This window comes from Schistocerca serialis, chromosome 2 (genome assembly GCF_023864345.2).
Source record: "Schistocerca serialis cubense isolate TAMUIC-IGC-003099 chromosome 2, iqSchSeri2.2, whole genome shotgun sequence".
NCBI lineage: Eukaryota > Metazoa > Arthropoda > Insecta > Orthoptera > Acrididae > Schistocerca > Schistocerca serialis.
This window is the reverse complement of record NC_064639.1, coordinates 480,593,666-480,616,978: the sequence shown is the minus strand read 5'-3', so window position 1 is coordinate 480,616,978 and position 23,313 is coordinate 480,593,666. Positions and strand designations below refer to the sequence as shown.

Below are 23,313 nucleotides of genomic sequence, written 5' to 3'. Positions count from 1 at the left end.
TTTTTGTAGGAAACATTCTGATCAACTGTTTTTTGTTTCCTATATGAATGTACTCTTAGCTGTAGTGTTCTCTTGTTTGCAGCTTTCTTTCTCATTGTTGACCCTCTCATATGGCTTCTAATGTCCACAGTATTTTTATCTAGTCTTTTATGTTTATATCTACCCTGTATGTACATGACAACACCATTACTGAAGTTTAGGGTCTCATGAATTTTTGACATTAGGACTTGACATTTTACATTTGAGTAGCTAGATGAGAAGTAGATGGTTCCACTAAAAGTGAGTAGACAGTTTATTTTAACATTTTTGCTATACCTTGTAATGCTTCTCATTATAGAAAAAATATTCAATGTCATTTAGAGCCATCATTTTTGAAGATCAATCCTCCAAAAGACCTTTCAGCTAGTTGACTGTTTTTCCATTGATTATTTTGGAAATATTTCCCACTTTATGAGAAAAATAGCTGTTACATTTCCACAAGTAGTTATCATGCCCAATCTGGAAAATCCTATTACAACTAGGGTATGACAGGTGCCCTGGTGACTGCCTACGAACAACTACATTGCCTGAACAGCTATCCACCTTGTCAGTGACAAGCACATGTTGAGGTTGAGGTTTTTTTCTGGTGTATCTTTTTGGTATGGGACGTTAAGTCATGATATCTGCTCTCCAAGAATACAGTGATGCACCACTATGCCCAACAATGGTTGCTGAAGCATGCCACATGTTTACTATACTAGGACACTGACGAAGCAGCCCAACCTTCACCTCATGAACCTGTGATATGCTGAACTCTTACTCAATCACGACTATCCCAGTGTTACCCCACAGATGAATGTCTGAATCAGACTTTTCCAAAACCAAGATGAATTCCAAATGTACGCCAGCGGAAGTGGCCATGCGGTTCTAGGCGCTGCAGTCTGGAACCGCGAGACCGCTACAGTCACAGGTTTGAATCCTGCCTCGGGCATGGATGTGTGTAATGTCCTTAGGTTAGTTAGGTTTAACTAGTTCCAAGTTCTAGGGGCTAATGACCTCAGAAGTTGAGTCCCATAGTGCTCAGAGCCATTTGAACCATTTCCAAATGTACAAACATCAAAAAAGTTTTGTATCACCTCAGTTCCGAGAGTTCCAGAACCTGTAGAGAAAATTGGAATATGGCTCAACATAAACATCATTTCTGCCCTTTTTATTGCTCATAAAAACCACACATTGCATGTTGTACCATCATAAAGTGAGATCTTCAGAGGTGGTGGTCCAGATTGCTGTACACACCAGTACCTCTAATACCCAGTAGCAACTCCTCTTGCATTGATGCATGCCTGTATTCGTCATGACATACTATCCCCAAGTTCATTAAAGCACTGTTGGTCCAGATTGTCCCACTCCTCAATGGCGATTCAGCATAGATCCCTCAAAGTGGATGGTGGGTCATGTTGTCCACGAACACCCTTTTCAATCTATCCTAGGCATTTTCAATAGGGTCCATGTCTGGAGAACATGCTGGCCACTCTTCTTGAGTGATGTTATCCTGAAGGAAGCCATTCACAAGATGTGCATGATGGGGGCACAAATTGTCGTCCATCAAGACGAATGGCTCACCAATATGCTGCCGATATGGTTGCACTATCAATTGGAGGATGGCATTCGCGTATTGTACAGCCATTACGGCACCTTCCATGACCACCAGCAGTGTACGTCTGCCCCACATAATGCCACCCCAAAACAGCAGGGAACCTCCACCTTGGTGCAATTGCTGGACAGTGTGCCTAGGGTTTTCAGACTGACCGGGTTGCCTCCAAACAAGTCTCCGATGGTTGTCTGGTTGAAGGCATATGCAACACTCATCGGTAAAGATGATGTGATGCCAATCCTGAGCGGTCCATTTGGCATGTTGCTGGGCCCATCTGTACCACACTGCATGGTGTTGGGACTGCAAAGATGGACCTCGCCATGGACGTTGGGAGTGAAGTTGTGCATCAAGCAGCCTATTGCGCACAGTCTGAGTCATAACACTTGCTGTCAGGGTTCCTCCAAGCCATAATCTGTGGGTAGTGGTCATCCACTGCAGTAATAGCCCTTGGGCAGCCTCAGAAAGGCATGTCATCAACAGTTCCTGTTCTCTCTATTTCCTCCATGTCTGAACAACATCGCTTTGGTTAATTCCGAGACACCTGGACACTTCCCTTGTTGAGAGCCCTTCCTGGTACAAAGTAACACTGTGGATGCAATTGAACCATGGTATTGACCGTCTAGGCATGGTTGAACTACAGACAACATTAGCCATGTACCTCCTTCCTGGTGGAATGACTGGAACTGATCGGCTGTTGGACCCCCTCCGTCTAATAGGTGCTGCTCATGCATGGTTGTTTACATCTTTGGACAGGTTTAGTGACATCTCTGAACAGTCAAAGGGACTATGTCTGTGATACAATATCCACAGTCAACATCTTTCTTCAGGAGTTTTGAGAACTGGGGTGATGCAAAACTTTTTTTTATGTTTGTATTAATAACTGAATTTTAACTGTAATTATAAATGTGTGTATAATGCAGTAAGCAATGTTCTAAGGACTCCCTCACATTGTATCACACTACCCATATTAAAAAATTTTGTTAAGAGCACTGAATTTGTATTTTGTATTATTCATAACACAAAACTGATATGCTGTCAGAACTTTAGTAACATATAACAAGTATGGTCTCAACAATGAGATATTTTGCGAGTTTCTGTTTCACCTAAGTGGTTTGTTCTTTAATTCCAGCCACTACTCCTCCCAGTGATGCAGGGACTTTTGCCTCCACAGTGAGGTCACTGTATGTAGGTGTTACACATTCCTCCTGAATGTTTCATCTGACACGTTTTTTGCCCTGAATACCCATTTGCCTTGGTACCCAATAGACTTTCATGATATAAGTTAAGTAGGATGTCCTGGATAGACTGGACTTTTTGCTATGCAGTAATGATGCATTTTATAGCTTTCTATGTACTCAGTGAGTCTAAGATGACGAGAAATTTCTTAATCCAGATGCCTCCTATACTCTATTGCTCTTGAGATATCACAAACTTCTGCATCCTAGATGCTGATGAAATCATATTGTCAGGATATGATTTGACAAAACTGCAGGGAAACCAAGACTGGCCAATACTAGAACCATAGTTATAGTTATTGTATAATTTAAGGTATTACAAAACAATATATTACAAATATAAAAGGAGAACAGTCTCTCAGGCTTAATTAAATTATGGACAATTTTTAAGTCTTGTTAATAGCCATGGTGAAAGCCAGCTCCAAACCAGGATAAGGACAGAGATAGTCATCACAAATACGTACAGTATCTTTATTTTCTTGGCTTCCAAATAGTGTTGTGACACTTTTAATATAAGAGATCAAGATTCACCAAATCACGAATGTGATATATGCTATTACTACACATTGTTATGTACCTGTATATTTCATTTTTCATGGGAAAGTTTTCATTTTGTACATTGCTTCATAGTATTAAATCAATGCTGTTCAATTATTTCACTTTTCTGTAATTCATTCCTTTATCTACACTCATTCTATAAATTAGATAACTGACCAGTATGGGTGGTTGTGACTATGAAGAAATCCTAAGGTTCAGAGTGGAAGAAGAATAGAAAACCTTCCCATCCAACAGTCGATGAGGTGGAAGACACCTCTGTTCAGAAATGTTGCAGCCTTGCAGTCTACAGTGTTGGTTCTTCAAAGGTTACATGAAGAAAACTCTTAAGGAAATTTACCTGGTTGTCCTGGTAGGCAGCTGTGGAAGTGGGCTTGTCTCCCATTCTACAGAAAACCACTAAATCTTTACAAGTCCAGCAAGGAAAAGCCAAATGGATTTAACAAAAAAGATGATGCTGCAAACAAAAAGCCGCCCAGATGGCTGCATGTTCCCATATCCAAAATGGCACAGTGGCCCAGATTCAAATCCACCTGGTGAATTAATGGTAAGGGTTCATTTGCCAGCCAGCCTGGATGTGGCTTTTAGGCAGTTTCTCATATTCAGCTTCGTGAATACTGAGCTGATAAGGACACCCCACCTCAGTTACATGATCCACAAACTTTTTGAAAAAGCATGCTCACACTTTCACATGGAACAACACTTGATGTAAACAAATGGGTACATAATTCTGTCTCAAGTGGAGGGGGAGGGGGAGGGGGAGGGGGAGGGGGGGGGGGGGTGAAAGGAAGGGCATCCGGCCATTTCTCTACCACAAACATTGCCAAATCCGTGCCATTCCTGTAAAATTAAGGGATAATGGCAGGAAAAAGAAGTTGTTGCAAACAAAAACAGATTATGAACTTTGAATATAAATAGAAGAGAAAGAAAAGAAACAACTGGATAGTTATATTTGTTTATACAATCATGTCAATAAAGGCAAGTTAGTAGAGCTGGAATGTCTATACTTGTAAAGAAAAACTTCATTAAAACATTAAGGATTGGGATATGCCATAGATGAGCATATTATAAAAGAAGAGCTTAAAGTAAAAGGGTATGAACTGGTTGTAACTAGAGTGATGCTCTATTAAACAATAATACCATTAATACCAAGAATGTGCATGTTGAGAAACTAAGTCAGTTATTGGGCAGTATCAACAGCAGGAAAAAGGTATTTCTTTTAAGCATTTTCTATGGTCATGTTGGGTCCAAACAAATAGATGCAGGGAATGGATGGAGAAAAGGATGCTAATGATGGTGGTGGACAAATTATGTGTCAGCAATATTCACTAAGGATTCAAAATGATTATTTTGAGCACAAAGATATATATATAAATTTACTTGGACACACACTACACTCCAAAGGAAATCTGTAATTGACAATATTGTAAGTAGACAGAAATCCTTAAAATTTCAGAAGTGTGGCCATTGCCTTCTAAAAACTAAAATACTTTTCCTAACAGTAAAATATTTTAAAAATCAGGCAAAATGTGATGAAAAGGTACACAAAGTGAAGTACAGCCTTAGTACAAAGTTGGAGAATGAATCAACAGTATAGTAGTGTATGAGTGGGCTCAGAAATGAGCGCTGTCTGGTGGAGAGTGCAGAGCTAGACTGCAAACAGGTGCAGTGACAGGAGGTTGTGGGGCACGAAGGTGGGGGAAAAAAGGAGAGGAGTGGGTTAATATGGGCAGATTCATTGGCAAAGGGCTGCACAGAAACAGGCAGGATGTGATGGGACAGAGGAGGTGGAAATTGTTGGGTGAAGGGTGTGGAGGCAGTGTGTTACCGTAGGTTGAGGCCAGGATAATTACGGGAGGGAGACTGTGTTGCAAAGATATCTCCCATCTGCGCAGTTCAGAAAAGCTGGTGATGGAAGGAAGGATCCACATGGCTCGGGTAGTCAAGCAACCATTGAAATCAAGTGTGTTATGTTCACCTGCAAGTTGTGCCACAGGGTGGTCTACTTTGCTCTTGGCCACAGTTTGGCAGTGGCTGTTCATCCTGGTGGACAGCTGGTTGGTAGTCATACCAACATAAAAAGATGTGCAATGATTGCAGCAGAGCTAGTAAACGGCATGACTGCTTTCACAGTTGGCCTAGCCCCTGATGGGGTAGGATAAACCTGTGACAGGACTGGAATAGGATGTGCTGGGTGGGTGGATTGTGCAGGCATTGCACCTGAGTCTTCCATAACTGGCATATCCCTGTGGAAGAGCCAGGAGCAAAACCTGCTCAGTCCACTCACCCAGCTCTTCTTATTCCAGTCCTGTCACAAATTTATCCTACCCCATCACCAGATGTCCACCAGGAGGAACAGCCACTGCCAAACTGTGGCCAAGAGCAAAGTACGCCACCTTGTGACACAATATGCAGCTGAACGTAACACATTTTATTTCAATGGCTGCTACACTACCCAAACCATATGGATCCTTCCCTCCACCACCAGCTTTTCTGAACTGCACAGATGAGAGTTTCCTGACAATACATTTCCACTCCTGTAATTATCCCGGCCTCAACATACGGTAACATACTATGTCCCCACACCCTCTGCTCAGCAGTTTCCAATCCCCCCGTCCTATCATCTCCTTCCCATTCTCATCTCCCACCCTGTTTATTTACAGTCCTCTGCCCATCTTTTCCCACTCCTCACCTTTTTCGCTCCTTTTTTCCCCACCTCCCTCTGTCGCAACCTCCTGACACTGCACCTGTTAGCAGTGAAGCCCTGCACATTCCACTAGACATGTCTGTGTCTCTCCCCAGCCGTACGCTACTATCTCTTCCCTTTCCTTCCCCTCCCCTCCCCTTCCCTCCCCTCCTCTCCCCTGCCCCCTTCAGGCTGCTGCTTCCATCCCATGTGATAGTTTCATTCTGGCCCGATATGCTGGAGTTGGTGGTAGTGTGCACATGAGATGTGCTTGCTTGTGTACATGAGAGGTGTGTGTCTACATCATCATCATCATCATCATTTAAGACTGATTATGCCTTTCAGCGTTCAGTCTGGAGCATAGCCCCCCTTATACAGTTCCTCCATGATCCCCTGTTCAGTGCTAACATTGGTGCCTCTTCTGATGTTAAACCTATTACTTCAAAATCATTCTTAACCGAATCCAGGTACCTTCTCCTCGGTCTGCCCCGACTCCTCCTACCCTCTACTGCTGAACCCATGAGTCTCTTGGGTAACCTTGCTTCTCCCATGCGTGTAACATGACCCCACCATCTAAGCCTGTTCGCCCTGACTGCTACATCTATACAGTTCATTCCCAGTTTTTCTTTAATTTCCTCATTGTGGACACCCTCCTGCCATTGTTCCCATCTACTAGTACCTGCAATCATCCTAGCTACTTTCATATCCGTAACCTCAACCTTGTTGATAAGGTAACCTGAATCCACCCAGCTTTCGCTCCCATACAACAAAGTTGGTCGAAAGATTGAACGGTGCACAGATAACTTAGTCTTGGTACTGACTTCCTTCTTGCAGAAGAGAGTAGATCGTAGCTGAGCACTCACTGCATTAGCTTTGCTACACCTCGCTTCCAGTTCTTTCACTATGTTGCCATCCTGTGAGAACATGCATCCTAAGTACTTGAAACCGTCCACCTGTTCTAACTTTGTTCCTCCTATTTGGCACTCAATCCGTTTATATTTCTTTCCCACTGACATTACTTTCGTTTTGGAGATGCTAATCTTCATACCATAGTCCTTACATTTCTGATCTAGCTCTGAAATATTACTTTGCAAACTTTCAATCGAATCTGCCATCACAACTAAGTCATCCGCATATGCAAGACTGCTTATTTTTTGTTCACATATCTTAATCTCACCCAGCCAGTCTATTGTTTTCAACATATGATCCATAAATAATATGAACAACAGTGGAGACAGGTTGCAGCCTTGTCTTACCCCTGAAACTACTCTGAACCATGAACTCAATTTACTGTCAACTCTAACTGCTGCCTGGCTATCCATGTAAAGACCTTTAATTGCTTGCAAAAGTTTGCCTCCTATTCCATAATCTTGTAGAACAGACAATAACTTCCTCCTAGGAACCCGGTCATATGCCTTTTCTAGATCTATAAAGCATAGATACAATTCCCTGTTCCACTCATAACACTTCTCCATTATTTGCCGTAAGCTAAAGATCTGGTCCTGACAACCTCTAAGAGGCCTAAACCCACACTGATTTTCATCCAATTGGTCCTCAACTAATACTCGCACTTTCCTTTCAACAATACCTGAGAAGATTTTACCCACAACGCTGATTAAAGAGATACCTCTATAGTTGTTACAATCTTTTCTGTTTCCATGTTTAAAGATTGGTGTGATTACTTCTTTTGTCCAGTCTGATGGAACCTGTCCCGACTCCCAGGCCATTTCAATTATCCTGTGTAGCCATTTAAGACCTGACATTCCACTGTATTTGATGAGTTCCGACTTAATTTCATCCACCCCAGCCGCTTTATTGCACTGCAATCTATTGACCATTTTCTCCACTTCCTCAAATGTGATCCTATTTCCATCATCATTCCTATCCCATTCTACCTCGAAATCTGAAACATTACTGATTGCATTTTCACCTACATTGAGCAACTCTTCAAAATATTCCCTCCATCTGCCCAAGGCATCCACAGGATTCACCAGCAGTTTTCCTGACCTGTCCAAAATACTTGTCATTTCCTTCTTACCTCCCTTTCGAAGACTGCCAGTTACACTCCAGAATGGTTTTCCAGCAGCTTGACCCATAGTCTCCAACCTGTTTCCAAAGTCTTCCCACGATTTCTTCTTGGATGCTGCAATTATCTGTTTGGCTTTGTTTCTTTCTTCAACATAACTTTCTCTGTCTACCTGGGTTCTGGTTTGTAGCCATTTTTGATACGCCTTCTTTTTCCTTTTACAAGCTGCCTTGGCTGTATCATTCCACCAAGCTGTTTGCTTCATCCTACTTTTACACACTACTGTTCCAAGACATTCTTTAGCCACTTCTAGTACTGTGTCCCTGTACCTTGTTCATTCCTTTTCCAATGACTGTAATTGACTACATTCAACTAACTGGTACCTTTCTGAGATCGCTGTTATGTACTTGTGCCTGATTTCCTTATCCTGAAGTTTCTCCACTCTTATCCTCCTACAAATGGACCTGACCTCCTGCACTTTCGGCCTCACAATCCCAATTTTACTGCAGATTAAATAATGATCAGTGTCATCAAAGAATCCCCTGAATACACGTGTGTCCCTCACAGCCTTCCTGAATTCCTGATCTGTTATTATATAGTCAATGACAGATCTGGTTCCCCTGCCTTCCCAAGTATACCGGTGAATGTTCTTATGTTTAAAAAAGGAGTTTGTGATTACTAAGCCCATACTGGCACAGAAATCCAAGAGTTGTTTCCCGTTCCTGTTGGCCTCCATATCCTCTCCAAATTTACCCATAACTTTTTCATACCCTTCTGTTCGATTCCCAATCCTGGCGTTAAAATCACCCATGAGCAGAACACTGTCCTTGTCCTTTACTCTAACAACTACATCACTGAGTGCCTCATAAAAACTATCCATCTTATCTTGATCTGTCCCTTCACAATGCGAATATACTGACACAATCCTAATTTTCTTGCTAGACACTGTCAAATCTATCCACATCAGTCGTTCGTTTACATACCTTATTGCAACTACGCTGGGTTCCATTTCTTTCCTGATGTAAAGCCCTACACCCCATTGTGCTATTCCTGCTTTGACTCCTGACAGGTAGACCTTGTATTCTCCCACTTCCTCTTCTTTCTCACCCCTTACCCGAATGTCACTAACAGCTAAAACGTCCAGCCCCATCTTACTTGCAGCCTCTGCCAGCTCTACCTTCTTCCCACAGTAGCCCCCATTGATATTAATAGCTCCCCATCTCATTACCATTTGTTTGCCAAGTCGTATCTTTGGAGCCCCTGGTTTGTCAGTTAGAGGTGGGACTCCGTCACCTCCAAAGGTCCGAGGCATTTTGCTCTGATTGTTGCCAGCATCATATTTAAAGTACCAGGGAAGCAGGTTGCTAGCGTTACTTGCCCCGAGTCCCATTGGGTTTTACCCCTAACGGCTGAGGGACTAACCGGTGGATTTGGTAGTCTTTGCCGTATGAGCACAAAGGTGACCATGACTCAGAATATGTCCGAGATGCCCAGCCTTATTCCAAAGTAACTGGTATCCCGACTGTCGGGACCACTTGCTTGGCCACTCATACGTTGCCCATGGTTCATGAACTAGGACATGACTACAGGAACCCACACCATGAACCACAATTAATTAAAATTTTTGGACAAAAATTTTGACTGTCAACATGAGCATTACACACTTTAGTGCTTTGCAAATGCCACCTTCAAGGATGGAACTTTAGCCTGTTTGAATACTGGTTACTTATTTCAGAATGACCAAAATATGTGGCACCATATTTCTCATGCCATCAGAAGCTAAAACAGTTTTTTCCACCATAACCTAAAGTTGTTCTGGCATAAGAGATACTTTTGGCTATTACATAAGATTGCTATCTATTATTTAACATGTTGATCTTTTCACTGGATATACAGGGTGTTTATAAATCTTCGGTGTGGTTTTAAGAAAATAATAATAAATCAATTTATTACATTGTATGGACAAACCTTACAGCAAGATCTGTGGCAACTGTCCAAGTTTTTAATGTGGTACCCATGCTTACTGCACAGGCATAGCATCTGTTTCCAAGATGGGACTGGAACAGGAAAAGGCTTTCTGTGTGCTCCATTTTGAAGTGTCCAGATCTGTGGTTACAGTGCAGCATGGGTTTATTGCACTTTTTAAGAAGGCCTTTAGTCAAAAGCTCACATTTTTACCCGTATTTTTGCTGTGCCTCTATGCAACTCAACATCCCCACTATACAGTGAGTAACAGTCTATCCTTTCATAGCTCTGTCATTACCTCATCCTGGATTTTCTATTGGTTAATATCCTAAATAAATATTTTTAATTAAATAATCATGAATTAAATACATGTGCTGATTTGTAATTAATATGCTATACATTGTCCAATTGGTGAAGCCAACAGTATATCAAATTTATTAAATGCTGACATGGTTATGCTTACCAACTGGCTCTGGTATCCCAAGACCTAACAGAGAGTATAGTTTTCCATTAGTATGTATCACATCAACTATATTGGCATCACTAGGATCAAGACGCATATCATTATCCCTCATGGAAGCATAGCATGGCTGAGCAGGATCAAGACCTGTAAGGAGAACAAAATGAACCAAGCAATTACTTGCCTTCCAGTCTGACACAGTTATTTTACCCAAATCTAGTAGACTAACTACTTGAACATGAATCAGCTGTTTGATATACAACCATATTTTTTCATACAGCAATGCAGTGTTTGAACTAGCTATTAGATGCAGTCTTTGGAGAAACCAAAGAAAATACTGGTACTTTAGGTTACGTTCCCAAGAGTTTATTATATTGCTGACACTGATAAAAAAAAGACAGTAGTGATTCCCCGTATGACGTGAAGTTAACCCATGCTATTCTAGAAAAGGATGTACAGGTAATTAGTGGATGATAATTGTAGATTTCTCACAGCTAAGCTGCCATTACTGTTTAAGTACAGGCAGCTGTTCTACAGATAAGGGGGGATTTTTCCAGATGGGTCAGAAACAACTGAATAATTATCTCTGTTGAAACTGGATTCATTTTTTCCATGATTTTCAGAGCATTGAGGATTTTTCTTCCATAAATGTTACACTCTCCAGCTAACACTTGTGTCCTGGAAATTTATGCTTTCCATTAGTCTTCTTTTTGCAGTCTTTTAAGCAGTTGTTTAATTCACAATGTTTTCAGTTCCTTCTCATCTAAGTACACTTTTCTGCAACCAAATTTCATCTCAATATCTCCAGAAATATGAAGTCAAAAGTGGGGCCAGAGTAGATCAAAATAAGTCTTATTTTGTGTAGACTGAAAAATGTAGCTTTCAGTCTATTTCTCCGAAGAATGTTTCCTATCTGGCCTGTTACTATGCTGAAATAAAATAACCTTATTGAGTGGAATGTGGAAACCACATCTTAAATGTTAGTGCCAAGACTCTGTGTTTCAAGTACCTAGCTACTGATTTGCCTTCATATCCATTGTCCACTAGTGTTTTTCTTAAGTTTTCTACAGTTCTCATTTCATACTTCTATTATCACTGTTTCTGATCACTAGTCTGTGTGTCCCAGAGTATTATTTTAATGACAATATTATGAAAAGTTTAGGTTGCTACTCACCATATAATGGAGATGATGAGTCACAGACAGGCACACCACAAAGACTGCTAAACAAGGAAGCATTCAGCCAAACGGCTTTCTTCTGAAGTAGACAGTATTCACAAATATTCATGCAAACACAACTCTCACACAAATGATCATTGTCTCTGGCCTCAGCGGCCACACACAATGGCCGTGTGTGTGCAAGCTGTGTATGTGTGCATTATCAACTTTCTAAGCTGAAAGCTTCTTTGTTTAGTGGTCTGTGTTGTGCCTGTCTACAGCTCAACACATCCCTTATATGGTGCACAGCAATCTATCCTTTTCATAATACTGTCATTAATCCCTCCTGTATTTTCCATTGTTAGAGTATTGTTTTAGTAGTTTATAAATCAGGTTGTAAGAATGACAGATGTTTCTATTCTCTTATTCCAAACTTAAAGCATCCTAATCATCACTCAGTAAATCATCTTTATTGGAAAACTGCACAGGGAACTCCTTATGTATTTATGCAGCACCATCTTTTTTGACAGTTTTCAACCATCTGCAGAACTCCCAATGAAAACCCTAATAATGGGTTAAAATGACAAGGTGATGGAGAAGGAGTGGAAAAATTTTGTTATATAACAGCCTAGAAGATTTAAAATGGTTAGCCAACACACAAAAGCTTGAATGTAGACATTAAAGGTTTGTTCAAGCAGCAGTCCAAAAGCCATGCACATGTGCACTGTGTAAAGGCATTCAGCAGTGGCACTGACTACTCTGGACTGTTCCTGACTAACAATCAGCTTTTCAAGCACAGCCTCTTAAACACTCATGAATGGTTGGCAACCATCAGAAATAGTTGCAGGATTTTCTTCACACTGCTTCTCAGTCCCAGTCTTGCACAGGCACTTGGATACCCATTTGTCTCTTTCTGATGCCTGCTTTCAGTTTGTACGTTTGGTTACGTCATTCTACGAAAGTAACTTGTTTCTTCATCTCTTTCCCTTGTGACCAACATAAATAATTACATAAAACTTTTTTTGCAAAATAAAAAAAGAACATCAATATTTTTGGTATTAAGAAAATTAAGTTTTTCCACCATCTTCATACGATCTAGCTGTTCCTGCTGACTATACTGAAGGAGGACAGAAGAAGAAGAAGAAGAAGAAGAAGAAGAAGAAAATGTTAATAATACATTTGAAAAAAGTGGAATTCAACAGAGGAATCATGGAACAGTTATATTACACTTGTAAATTTGCAGGAGGCATAATGTATGTAAGAGGACCTCATGTTCTCTATTCAGAAACAAACAACTGTGGTAGCATACTTTGAAGCACATTATGTAATGTATACCTAATTACAATTAGTAATTTGTACTAATTGCATGTGACCCTATTTGGTAGGACAACATTACAATAAATGTTCAAAGCAAAAATAAATAGAATAGTAAAATAAAATCACTTTTGGTACTGCTTCTGGAATGTTTTTCCTTGCGTATAGGTATGTAATATCTTGGTAAAAATTGACAATAGCTACACTGTGACAGTGGTGAATAGGTTACACCTGTCTTATTATTGCATTCTAATATGTGAGAAGTTTCTGGATTTCAGTCCCAAAGATAAGAAGTTTTGGTACTTAAGACTGTCACTTTTAGAAGATTCTGGTAGTTTTTCTCGGTGTGGTTGGACACATAAGTGAGATATGAGGAATTAATGTACATTAATTCTGCTTCCTCACACTTTCCTTACATGTAAGCACTCTTGCTACAAAACAAGCTTAACAATGGCAGGATTTGACAACTGCACTTCAAGAAGTTTGAAAACTATTGTAATCAGTTTTCCCTGGTGGGCACAACCTCTGGAGTTGATACTGAAATTTTGTTCTTGTGATAATCACCAGGTGTTGGGATCCAGTCTGAAGAGCACAGACAATCTGATAATGTTCCACAGTAAGAACAGAACATTAGAAATTCTTTATTTCATTTTTGTGTATAACTTAATATTGCTGAAAACTAGTAAAGCATTCTAGAATTAAATCTATAACAGAATGCCTCTTCTCCTTCGTTGACCTGATCAATTTCACCTATTCCAGTATTCTTATGTCTTTGCCTCATCTTCTTATTAATCCTAATTAAAAACTGCTTGAAACACTAAAATATAGATATGGAAATTGCACTGGCTAAATGTTATTGCTTAAAAAGGAGTTAATAGTTGCGTAACACTTATAAGCACAAACAAGTAATTTCAACAACTGCCACTGGCAACTATTTGCCTGTTATATAATTTTCTTACCAACTGATTCCAAGGTGACTGCACTGAGTGAAAACAAGGACAATCAAATTCATTTCATGAATTTTGTGCAATATCTGTTACTGCATGTTCACAAATGATCAGAATAGTCAAATAAATTGAATTGTGGATGGCACATTACGTGCACTTGATGTTCAGTCTGAGCTGGGTAACAGAAGTGTAGTCCTAACTGGTCAAATAGTAGGCACACTTTTTGTAATTAAAATGTTTTGTTTCCATGTCAATATTTTTCAGGTGTTTGTACTGATAAGAACCTGAATTGGAAGTCAAATGTTACAGGTGCTGTGAAATGTGTAAGCTCTCCAATATATGCTTTGCAGATAATGTCGGAGTTTGAAGATGAAAATGTCAAAAAGCTAGCTAACTTTTTCTATTTTCATTCACTGATTTCTTATGGCATCATCATGTCTGGGGTAACTTGCCATGGAGGAAGAAAGTATTTTTTGTACAAAAATGTGTAATAAGGATAATATGTGGTTTCACATTTAGAACATTTTGTATACAACTTCTTAAACAGTTGCAGATACTGGTAACAGCTTTACAGTACATTTGCTTCCTTGAGAAGTATGTTGTCAACAGTTTGAGACATAGCAGTTGGAAACTTCTCCATCTGTTATGTTTTCTACACCCATGAATAACTAAATTATTTTCACTTTTTCATTCCGTATCTACTCCAGCTGCACAAGTAATATGTAAAAATGTACTAAATGAATACACAAAATTGTAATTTATGCAAAATTACATTTAAATTTGTAGTCCACTTGGTTACATTTCCCTTCCTGATTCCAATGATACAATTAGCTCCACTACAAACTCAGATAATTAAGAGTTATAGCTAATTGAAATTTTGACTGTAGTAAGTAATGGGGAAACACTGAGCTAATAGACAAAATATGAAGGGGTTAGCTTTAATGCTTGCAAGATTCTGAACTCTTGACACTATTTTTGTTTCTCTAATTAACTGAGACACTAATATTTTGAGTAATTTAGAATTATAAAAGACTAACTAAATGAAACATTTTTAGCCTTGTTTCACAAACATTATTATTACTGTATGACTGGTTTCAGATTATGAGCTCTTTTTCTAGTACATAACTGGTCCCCAAGTTGAGAACCAAGCAAAGGTAAACTGTCAAATTCTTAAGCTATTGATTCTTGAGTTCAACTGTGAAAGTCTCTCTTGTCGACAATTCTGACAAAATTACATGTGGCTTTATAAAATTCATTAGGACAGCATTCACAGCAACTATGACCAAAAATACCTTGGAGTAAACCTATGAACAGTAATGGAATTTTTTGTTATGTTAATGAAGGCACCAAAGTGATGGTTCCATGTAGAGGTTGCAGTGTTGTATAAAAGGGGTGAATAATTTGAGCCTAGTTTGTTCCTTTAATAATAAATGTGGGGACTCACACATGCCCTGTTTCTTAAAATCTAACACTTCTAACTGAGTGTGCTTTGTGATCTTTCCCTCTATGTATAGGACTTCCACATCCAATATGTATTCATGGTTTTCGATTACAGAATGTTCAGCAAAGGATGAATCTGGCTTATTCAATCTGCAATGTCTATGATGTTCCCTGAGCCTAGTGCAGATTGACCTCCCAAACTGTCCAATATAGCAACAGCCTGTCCAATATAACACAACTGACACTCTCAGCAGACGCTCTTATAACACCACTTTTCATAAGGGCCGACTGTTTATCATCTTAATTGAAGACACATCTACACACATACATGAAAAATGTTGCACATTTGTTTGAAGTCTTACATATAAAAAATAAATTGCACAATTTCCTGGAATGCTGGATGTCTGTACACTGGTGAGAAGACTTTTGGATGACTGTGCAGTACAGGAGTATTTTTGGTAAATTTTAAAATTATGTTTGCTGTTTTCTATATGTAAGCTGAGGTCTAGGAAATTATTACTGGAACCCTGGATCATGTTTTCCATGAACTTGTGGTGTTGTCAAATGAAACATTTCCACATACAGAAAAATCAACAGCTTATTAAGCAGGCACAGCAAAGACGATGACAGCTTCTACTACTACTACTAGTAGTAGTAGAAGTACTGCTACTACTGCTACTACTACTACTACTACTACTACACGGACAATATAGAAGAATGAGTTCATAGACATGAATGAACTTAAAACAAGGATTCAAAGCAGTAAAGTAATTGCAACTAGAGGAGATAAGGAAGGGATTCTAGTGTTATTAAATAAAACAGATCATACAAGCTATGTGGAAGAATTTTTTCAGTGAGTGCAGCTACAAAAACTATGGAAAGGTCCAACAGGTAAATGCAATTATCTGACTAATCAAGTAGTAAACAAGTGCTCCAACATTTTTTCTGAATGCATTTGTAAGAGTATTCTTCAAATTAATCCTAGAGCTCCACAGATGTATGGCTTACCCACACTCCACAAACCAGCAGTGCCAATCTGACCACTGCTACCAGCACCAGTGCACAATATTGCCAGGAAGATCATCATCATCTTGAGGAAAAAACTGAAGGGAAATACAGCATGAGGAACAGGTTAGATTTAGTAAACAAGTTAAGAGATCTTAACATTACAACAAATGCAAAAGGAGTCTCTCTTGAGGTACATAGCTTGTTCTCAAGCATTGCCGTAAAAGATCGTATAGATATTGTGTCACAATCATTGTATTCCCCCCAACACTAATCCACAAGAACAGATGACAAGGGAACCACATGCAGTCGGATTTTTGTATTTTTTTATCTTTCATGGTACAAGAAGTTCAGAACTCTCTAATAACAGTCTCATAAAATAGTCTGATGTAGCCCTCAAAAATTCTTGAGGAAGTAACTTTGAAGTTTTCTGACCATCTTTAATTTGCTAAAGCAGGGTCTGTTTTTCTTGACAGGCCATGTGGATGTGTGGTAGAATGCTGATTGCATTTAGCTGTCCGACCTTTCTGTAGTTTTTGTAGCTGCACTGACTGGAAAAGTTCTATGTACACTACTGGCCATTAAAATTGCTACACAAAGAAGAAATGCAGATAATAAACGGGTATTCATTGAATAAATATATTATACTAGAACTGACATGTGATCATATTTTCACGCAGTTTGGGTGCATAGATCCTGAGAAATCAGTACCCAGAACAACCACTTCTGGCCGTAATAATGGCCTTGATACGTCTGGGCATTGAGTCAAACAGAGCTTCGATGGCATGTACAAGTACAGCTGCCCATGCAGCCTCAACACGATACCACAGTTCATCAAGAGTAGTGACTAGCGTATTGTGACGAGCCAGTTGCTCGGTCACCATTGACCAGACGTTTTCAATTGGTGAGAGATCTGGAGAATGTGCTGGCCAGGCCAGCAGTCAAACAGTTTCTGTATCCAGAAAGGCCCATATAGGACCTGCAACATGTGGTCATGCATTATCCTGCTGAAATGTAGGAAGTAGGGTTTCACAAGGACCGAATGAAGAGTAGAGCCACGGGTCGTAACACATCTGAAATGTAACGTCCACTGTTCAAAGTGCCGTCAATGTGAACAAGAGGTGACCGAGGCATGTAACCAATGGCACCCCATACCATCACGCCGAGTGATACACCAGTATGGTGATGACAAATATACGCTTCCAATGTGTGTTCACCGCAATGTCGCCAAACATGGATGCGACCATCATGATGCTGTAAACAGAAACTAGATTCATCTGAAAAAAATGACATTTTGCCATTCGTGATCCCAGGTTCTTTGCTGAGTACACCATCACAGGTGCTCCTGTCTGTGATGCAGCGTCAAGGGTAACTGCAACCATGGTCTCCGAGCTGATAGTCCATGCTGCTGCAAACGTCATCAAACTGTACATGCAGATGGTTGTTGTTCTCACAAACGTCCCCATCTGTTGACTATGGGATCGAGGCGTGGCTGCACAATCCGTTACAGCCATGCCGATAAGATACCTGTCATCTCTACTTCTAGTGATACGAGGCCATTGGGATCAAGCACGGCGTTCCATATTACCCTCCTGAACCCACCGATTACATATTCTACTAACAGTTATTGGATCTCGACCAACGCGAGCAGCAATGTCGCAATACGATAAACCGAAATCGTGATAGGCTACAATTTGACGTTTATCAAAGTCAGAAACTTGATGGTAAGCATTTATCCTCCTTACACGAGGCACCACAACAACATTTCACCAGGCAATGCCTGTCAACTGCTGTTTGTGTATGAGAAATCGGTTGGAAACTTTCCTCATGTCAGCACGTTGTAGGTGTCACCACTGGTGCCAACCTTGTATGAATGCTCTGAAAAGCTAATCATTTGCATATCACAGCAGCTTCTTCCTGTCGGTTAAATTTTGCATCTGTAGCACATCATCTTCATGACATAGCAGTTTTAATGGCCAGTAGTGTAGCTTGTATAATCTGTTTTATTTAACTCCACTAGAGTCTCTCCTTTATCTGCTGTAGTCACAATCACATAACTGCTTCCAATCCTTGTTTTAAGTTCCATGACTATGAACTCATTATTCTATAATGTAATACTCATAGTAGTAGCGGGAGTGGCAGTAGTCATGGTGGTGGTGGTGGTGGTGGTGGTGGTGGTGGTGGTAGTAGTTGTAGTTGTAGTAGTAGTAGTAGTAGTAGTAGTCGTCGTTGTTGTTCCTGCTTAATATGTTGTTTATATTCTCTGGAAAATATGGACCCAGCATTAATTTCCCAGACATCAGCTTACAGATGGAGAACAGTAACCATAAATTTAAAATTTATGGAACATACTCCTTCACTAACACATTCATCCCAGCTTCCTCCCAACGTACTACAGCCTTTAAAGATGCAGCAGTTCACCATATGAGCCATTGTCTCATTTCTATCCTTATCTCCCAAGAAAACTATGATCTGGAAATCAATACAACAGGAACATTAGGCACAAGTAATAAATTTGATTCCAAAAATTTACAAAATTCCCAATAAAAACTGAAGAAGTAAGCCCAGTCCCTACTGTACTCAGTTAACAACAAGGCTAGAATGAAAAGAAAATGGTGCAATTTACCTTTTATAGCTAATACTTCAAACAGAATATGCAACATTTTAAAAGGAAAGGTTTTCTCTGTGCTGTTCATGTCCCATAGTCAGTAGGTACATGTCTTTTAAGTTCAAAAGATTAACATCCAGCCGTAATGAAGAAAGGGGTTTATAAGGTTATCTGTTGAGTGTCAGTCATGTTGTATTGGACAGACTGAGAGATCAATCTGCACTCTGCTCAGAACACCACAGAAGATGGAGATTAAAGAAGCCACATTTATCCTTTGCTGAACATGACATAAAGTACATTATGTTTTGAATAGGAGCCCAAGTCTGGAAATGTACTGTTTCTGTTCTATGACAGTTTCAATCCAGATGTGTAACATGTCCATGACTGCTTAGGAATAGGAAAAAAGTCTCAGATTTGCTTTTCCTGGTAGGATTGCTGGATTTAACTCATATGGACTACTACTTGTGAGATTCGTATGAAAGTTTAATTTACGAGATGTTGTAGTGTCAGAGATAGAGCTGCTGGCACGAGTTGTGGCAGCTGCACTAGAAACTGAAGAGACACCAGGTGGAATGGAGAAAGTATCACAAAATGCTTCATAGGTACAATGTCTGTGACAATGTTGATGATCACCACATCAAGCCACTGCTGTAATGCACCATTACTGTTCTGTACATAAAGTATGCTGGGATCTTTTTTGTTTTAGAATAATTTAAACACAATGTTTAAATGTTAACACAAATGTGCTTGACTGATAAAAGCAGAGACATTATTATCATCATGGGAGATTTTAATGCCAAAATAGGTGAAGGAAGTGAAGGTGATCTTATTGGACCTTTTGGTTTAGGAACAAGAAATGAAAGAGGAGATTTGCTGTCACAATTTTGCCAGGAAAACAATCTGTCTATTACAAACACATTTTTTAAACTCCCTAAACGAAGACTTTATACTTGGAAATCACCAAGAGACTGTAATGAAGAAGTTTGCAGAAATCAAATTGATTTCATACTTATAAACAAGAGGTACAAAAATTCTATTCATGGTGTGAAAACATATCCAGGAGCTGATATATTTTCTGATCATAACCTTTTAGTAGCAAAGTTCCATGTGAAACTGAAAGCCATACAAAAGAAACAAAAGAAGGACTATATAAATACAACTATTCTAAGAGACCCCTTGACTAAACAAAAGACTTCTGAAGAGATTAATAAGGAATTAGTTAGGATAAAGAATAATCAAACAGAAGACATTGATGGCAAATGGGAACTTATAAAAGACACATTAAATAATGCATGTAAAAACACAATGGCGACCAAACACGACAACATGAAAAGGAAGTGGATGACAGAGAAGATATTACAATTGATGGAACAAAGAAGAATACTTAAAAATAGAGATGAAAGTGAGTATAAAAGATTACATGCAGAAATACGAAAAGAAACACGGCGAGCAAAAGAAGAATGGTACAAGGAACAATGCTCTGAAATTGAGAGTTATGAAACAAGACATGATAGTTTCAACTTACACAAAAAAGTTAAAGATTTAGCTGGACTTAATAAAAAGAAAAGTACAAGTTTATTGTTAGATAAAAATGACAAAATAATTCCTGATGTTAAAGGTAAACTGGACAGGTGGACAGAATATGTCAAAGAACTATTTGAAGATACAAGAAAAGATATAAAATTTTATGATAACATGATCGGAGAACGAGGACCAAGCATATCGAAAGAAGAAATATTACATGTTATCAACAAATCAAAGACAGGAAAAGCCCCTGGACCGGATAAGATACCAAACAACATCCTGAAACTCATAGGAATAGACCATATAGATATATTTGTACAATTGTTTAATGATATTTATAATTCGGGAATTATTCCTAGGGATTGGTTGACATTACCTTTGTTACATTACCCAAAAAGGCTAATGCCAAAACTTGTAATGATCACCGTACAATAAGCTTAATGAGTCACACCTTAAAGATATTTCTAAAAGTTATACACCAACGAATATACAAAAAAATAGAAGAAGGTATAAGTGAAACACAATTCGGTTTTAGAAGTTCCCTCGGTACAAGAGAAGCATTGTTTGCTTTTAACATATTAGCGCAACGATGTATGGAGGTTAACCAGCCACTATATGTGTGCTTCCTGGATTATAATAAAGCATTTGACAAAGTTCGTCATGATCATCTCATAGAATTGTTAGAAAAGAAAACACTTGATAAGAAAGACATCCGCATTATATATAACCTCTACTACAATCAAACCGCAACCGTGAAGGTAGAAAATGAGTTATCGAATGATATAGAAATAAAGAGGGGTGTGAGACAAGGTTGCGTTCTCTCACCCTTATTGTTTAATATGTATTCAGAAGACATAATCCAGGCAGCTCTATCAGATGAAATAGCTGGCATTAAAGTGAATGGGCTAAACATTAACAATGTTAGGTTTGCTGATGACACTGCACTACTAGCTGGAAACCTCAAAGATCTACAATTACTTCTTGACAAAGTCGCACAAAAAAGTGAAGAATTTGGCTTGACTCTTAACGTAAGCAAGACTAAGTTCATGGTGATATCTAAAACACACCAACAAGAAAATCTTACAATCAATAGGGAAAGAGTCGATCAAGTACGTAAATTTAAATATCTCGGAACAATTGTAAATGAGGAGATTGAAAGCTCAGAAGAAATTAAATTGAGAATAGGACAGGCCAGAAGTATCTTTAATAAGATGAAAAATGCATTCTGTTCGAGAGACATTTGTTTAAACACAAAAATGAGGTTGCTAAGATGCTATGTATTCTCAAAATTATTATACGGAATGGAAGCGTGGACATTGAAAAAGAAGGACATGAACAGTTTAGAAGCTTTTGAAATGTGGGCATATAGAAGAATACTTAGAATTAGTTGGGTGTCGAGGATTACTAATCAAGATGTCCTAAGAAGAATGGGAAAGGAAAAAGAATTAATTAAAATTATTAAAGTAAGGAAGCTACAATATTTAGGCCATGTTATTAGGGGAGTAAATTACAAAATATTGCAAATAATACTAGAAGGGAAAATTTGTGGGAAGAGAACGAGGGGTAGAAGACGGACATCCTGGATTGACAATTTAAAAAATTGGTACAACTGTTCAACGTCAGAACTCCTTAGATCAGCCAAATCAAGATCAGAAATTGCCATGATGACAGCCAACCTTCTTAGAGGAGACGGCACATGAAGAAGAAGAAGATAAATGGATGTTTCATTATGATTCCTTTTGAATTGTTACCTAATAATTGTACTGCGTTGCATCTAATTCAATTTCTCAAGCATAAGTGGATGAGAAACATCTGAATTGAAGCCGTCATAGAACAGAAATGGTATGTTTCCGGACATGTGTTCCTGTTCAAAATATTATGTAGTGACTCCCCTCTACAAGTCACAAAAATTTGTAACAGGAATTTGCAAATACCCTGCAGAGGGGAATGATGCAAAGCACACTCAGTTAAAAATTTTAGAAATTAAGGAACATTATATAGTTTCAGAAATCACATCATATTCTTATGCCTATCTTTAAATACATCTATGTTTAACTAATCTGTAAAGTCTGCCATCAGAATTAACTCTAGCAACATCAGTATATCTAAAAGTCTGTGGGCAAGCAAGCAATTGTGTAATACCACTGTGGGGATTCATGTTAGAATCTAGCTTCAGATATCAAATGTATAAAGCCTATGTTGAAAGAGACTGACCAGAAATTATAGATTTATTAACAATATCAAACTGTACGGAAAGGTTTCCTGTAGTTATTCTGGATAACAATCTTAATTGTGATGTTTTTTGTCCAACCTCAAATCTGTGTTATTCTGGTGAAATGATTGTGTCACATAACACTGTGACTGTGGATGTGTTATTTAAGTTGAGTGTGTTTTGCCACACTGAACTATTGTTAATTCATCAAGGGTGTGATTACTGCACAAAAACTTGACAGCAAGAACTGTAACACAAAGTGCACAGCACATGGTTTTCCCTTACATCTTACAACAGATCTATTAAACTTAAACTGCCTACTGTTCATGAGTATGTCACAGTTGGAAGTAAAGTGATTGGTTTCCAACATTAAACATGGTATGGGCTTCATCGTTTTTGTCATTGACAGTTTTGAGCCTGTTACAAAGATCGAGAGGAGAAATGTCAGCTGCCAAAAGTACCAAAGCAAGTAAAGTGGATTAGCTAGAAAGTATGTGATTTATTGACAATGGCCTTTATTCCCTTATGAAATAGGTTAACAATCAAT

At 38.9% G+C, this 23,313-nt stretch overlaps 1 protein-coding gene across 1 annotated transcript in view; it reads right to left on the bottom strand.

Moving 5' to 3' along the window:
- The window catches only part of LOC126456107 (pancreatic triacylglycerol lipase-like), a 173,528-nt gene that overhangs the window by 29,056 nt on the left and 121,159 nt on the right, over positions 1 to 23,313 (bottom strand). Inside the window, exon 9 of the mRNA XM_050091860.1 lies at positions 10,564 to 10,707. Coding sequence (XP_049947817.1) covers positions 10,564 to 10,707 — 144 coding nt within the window. The remainder of the gene's footprint in view (positions 1 to 10,563; positions 10,708 to 23,313) is intronic.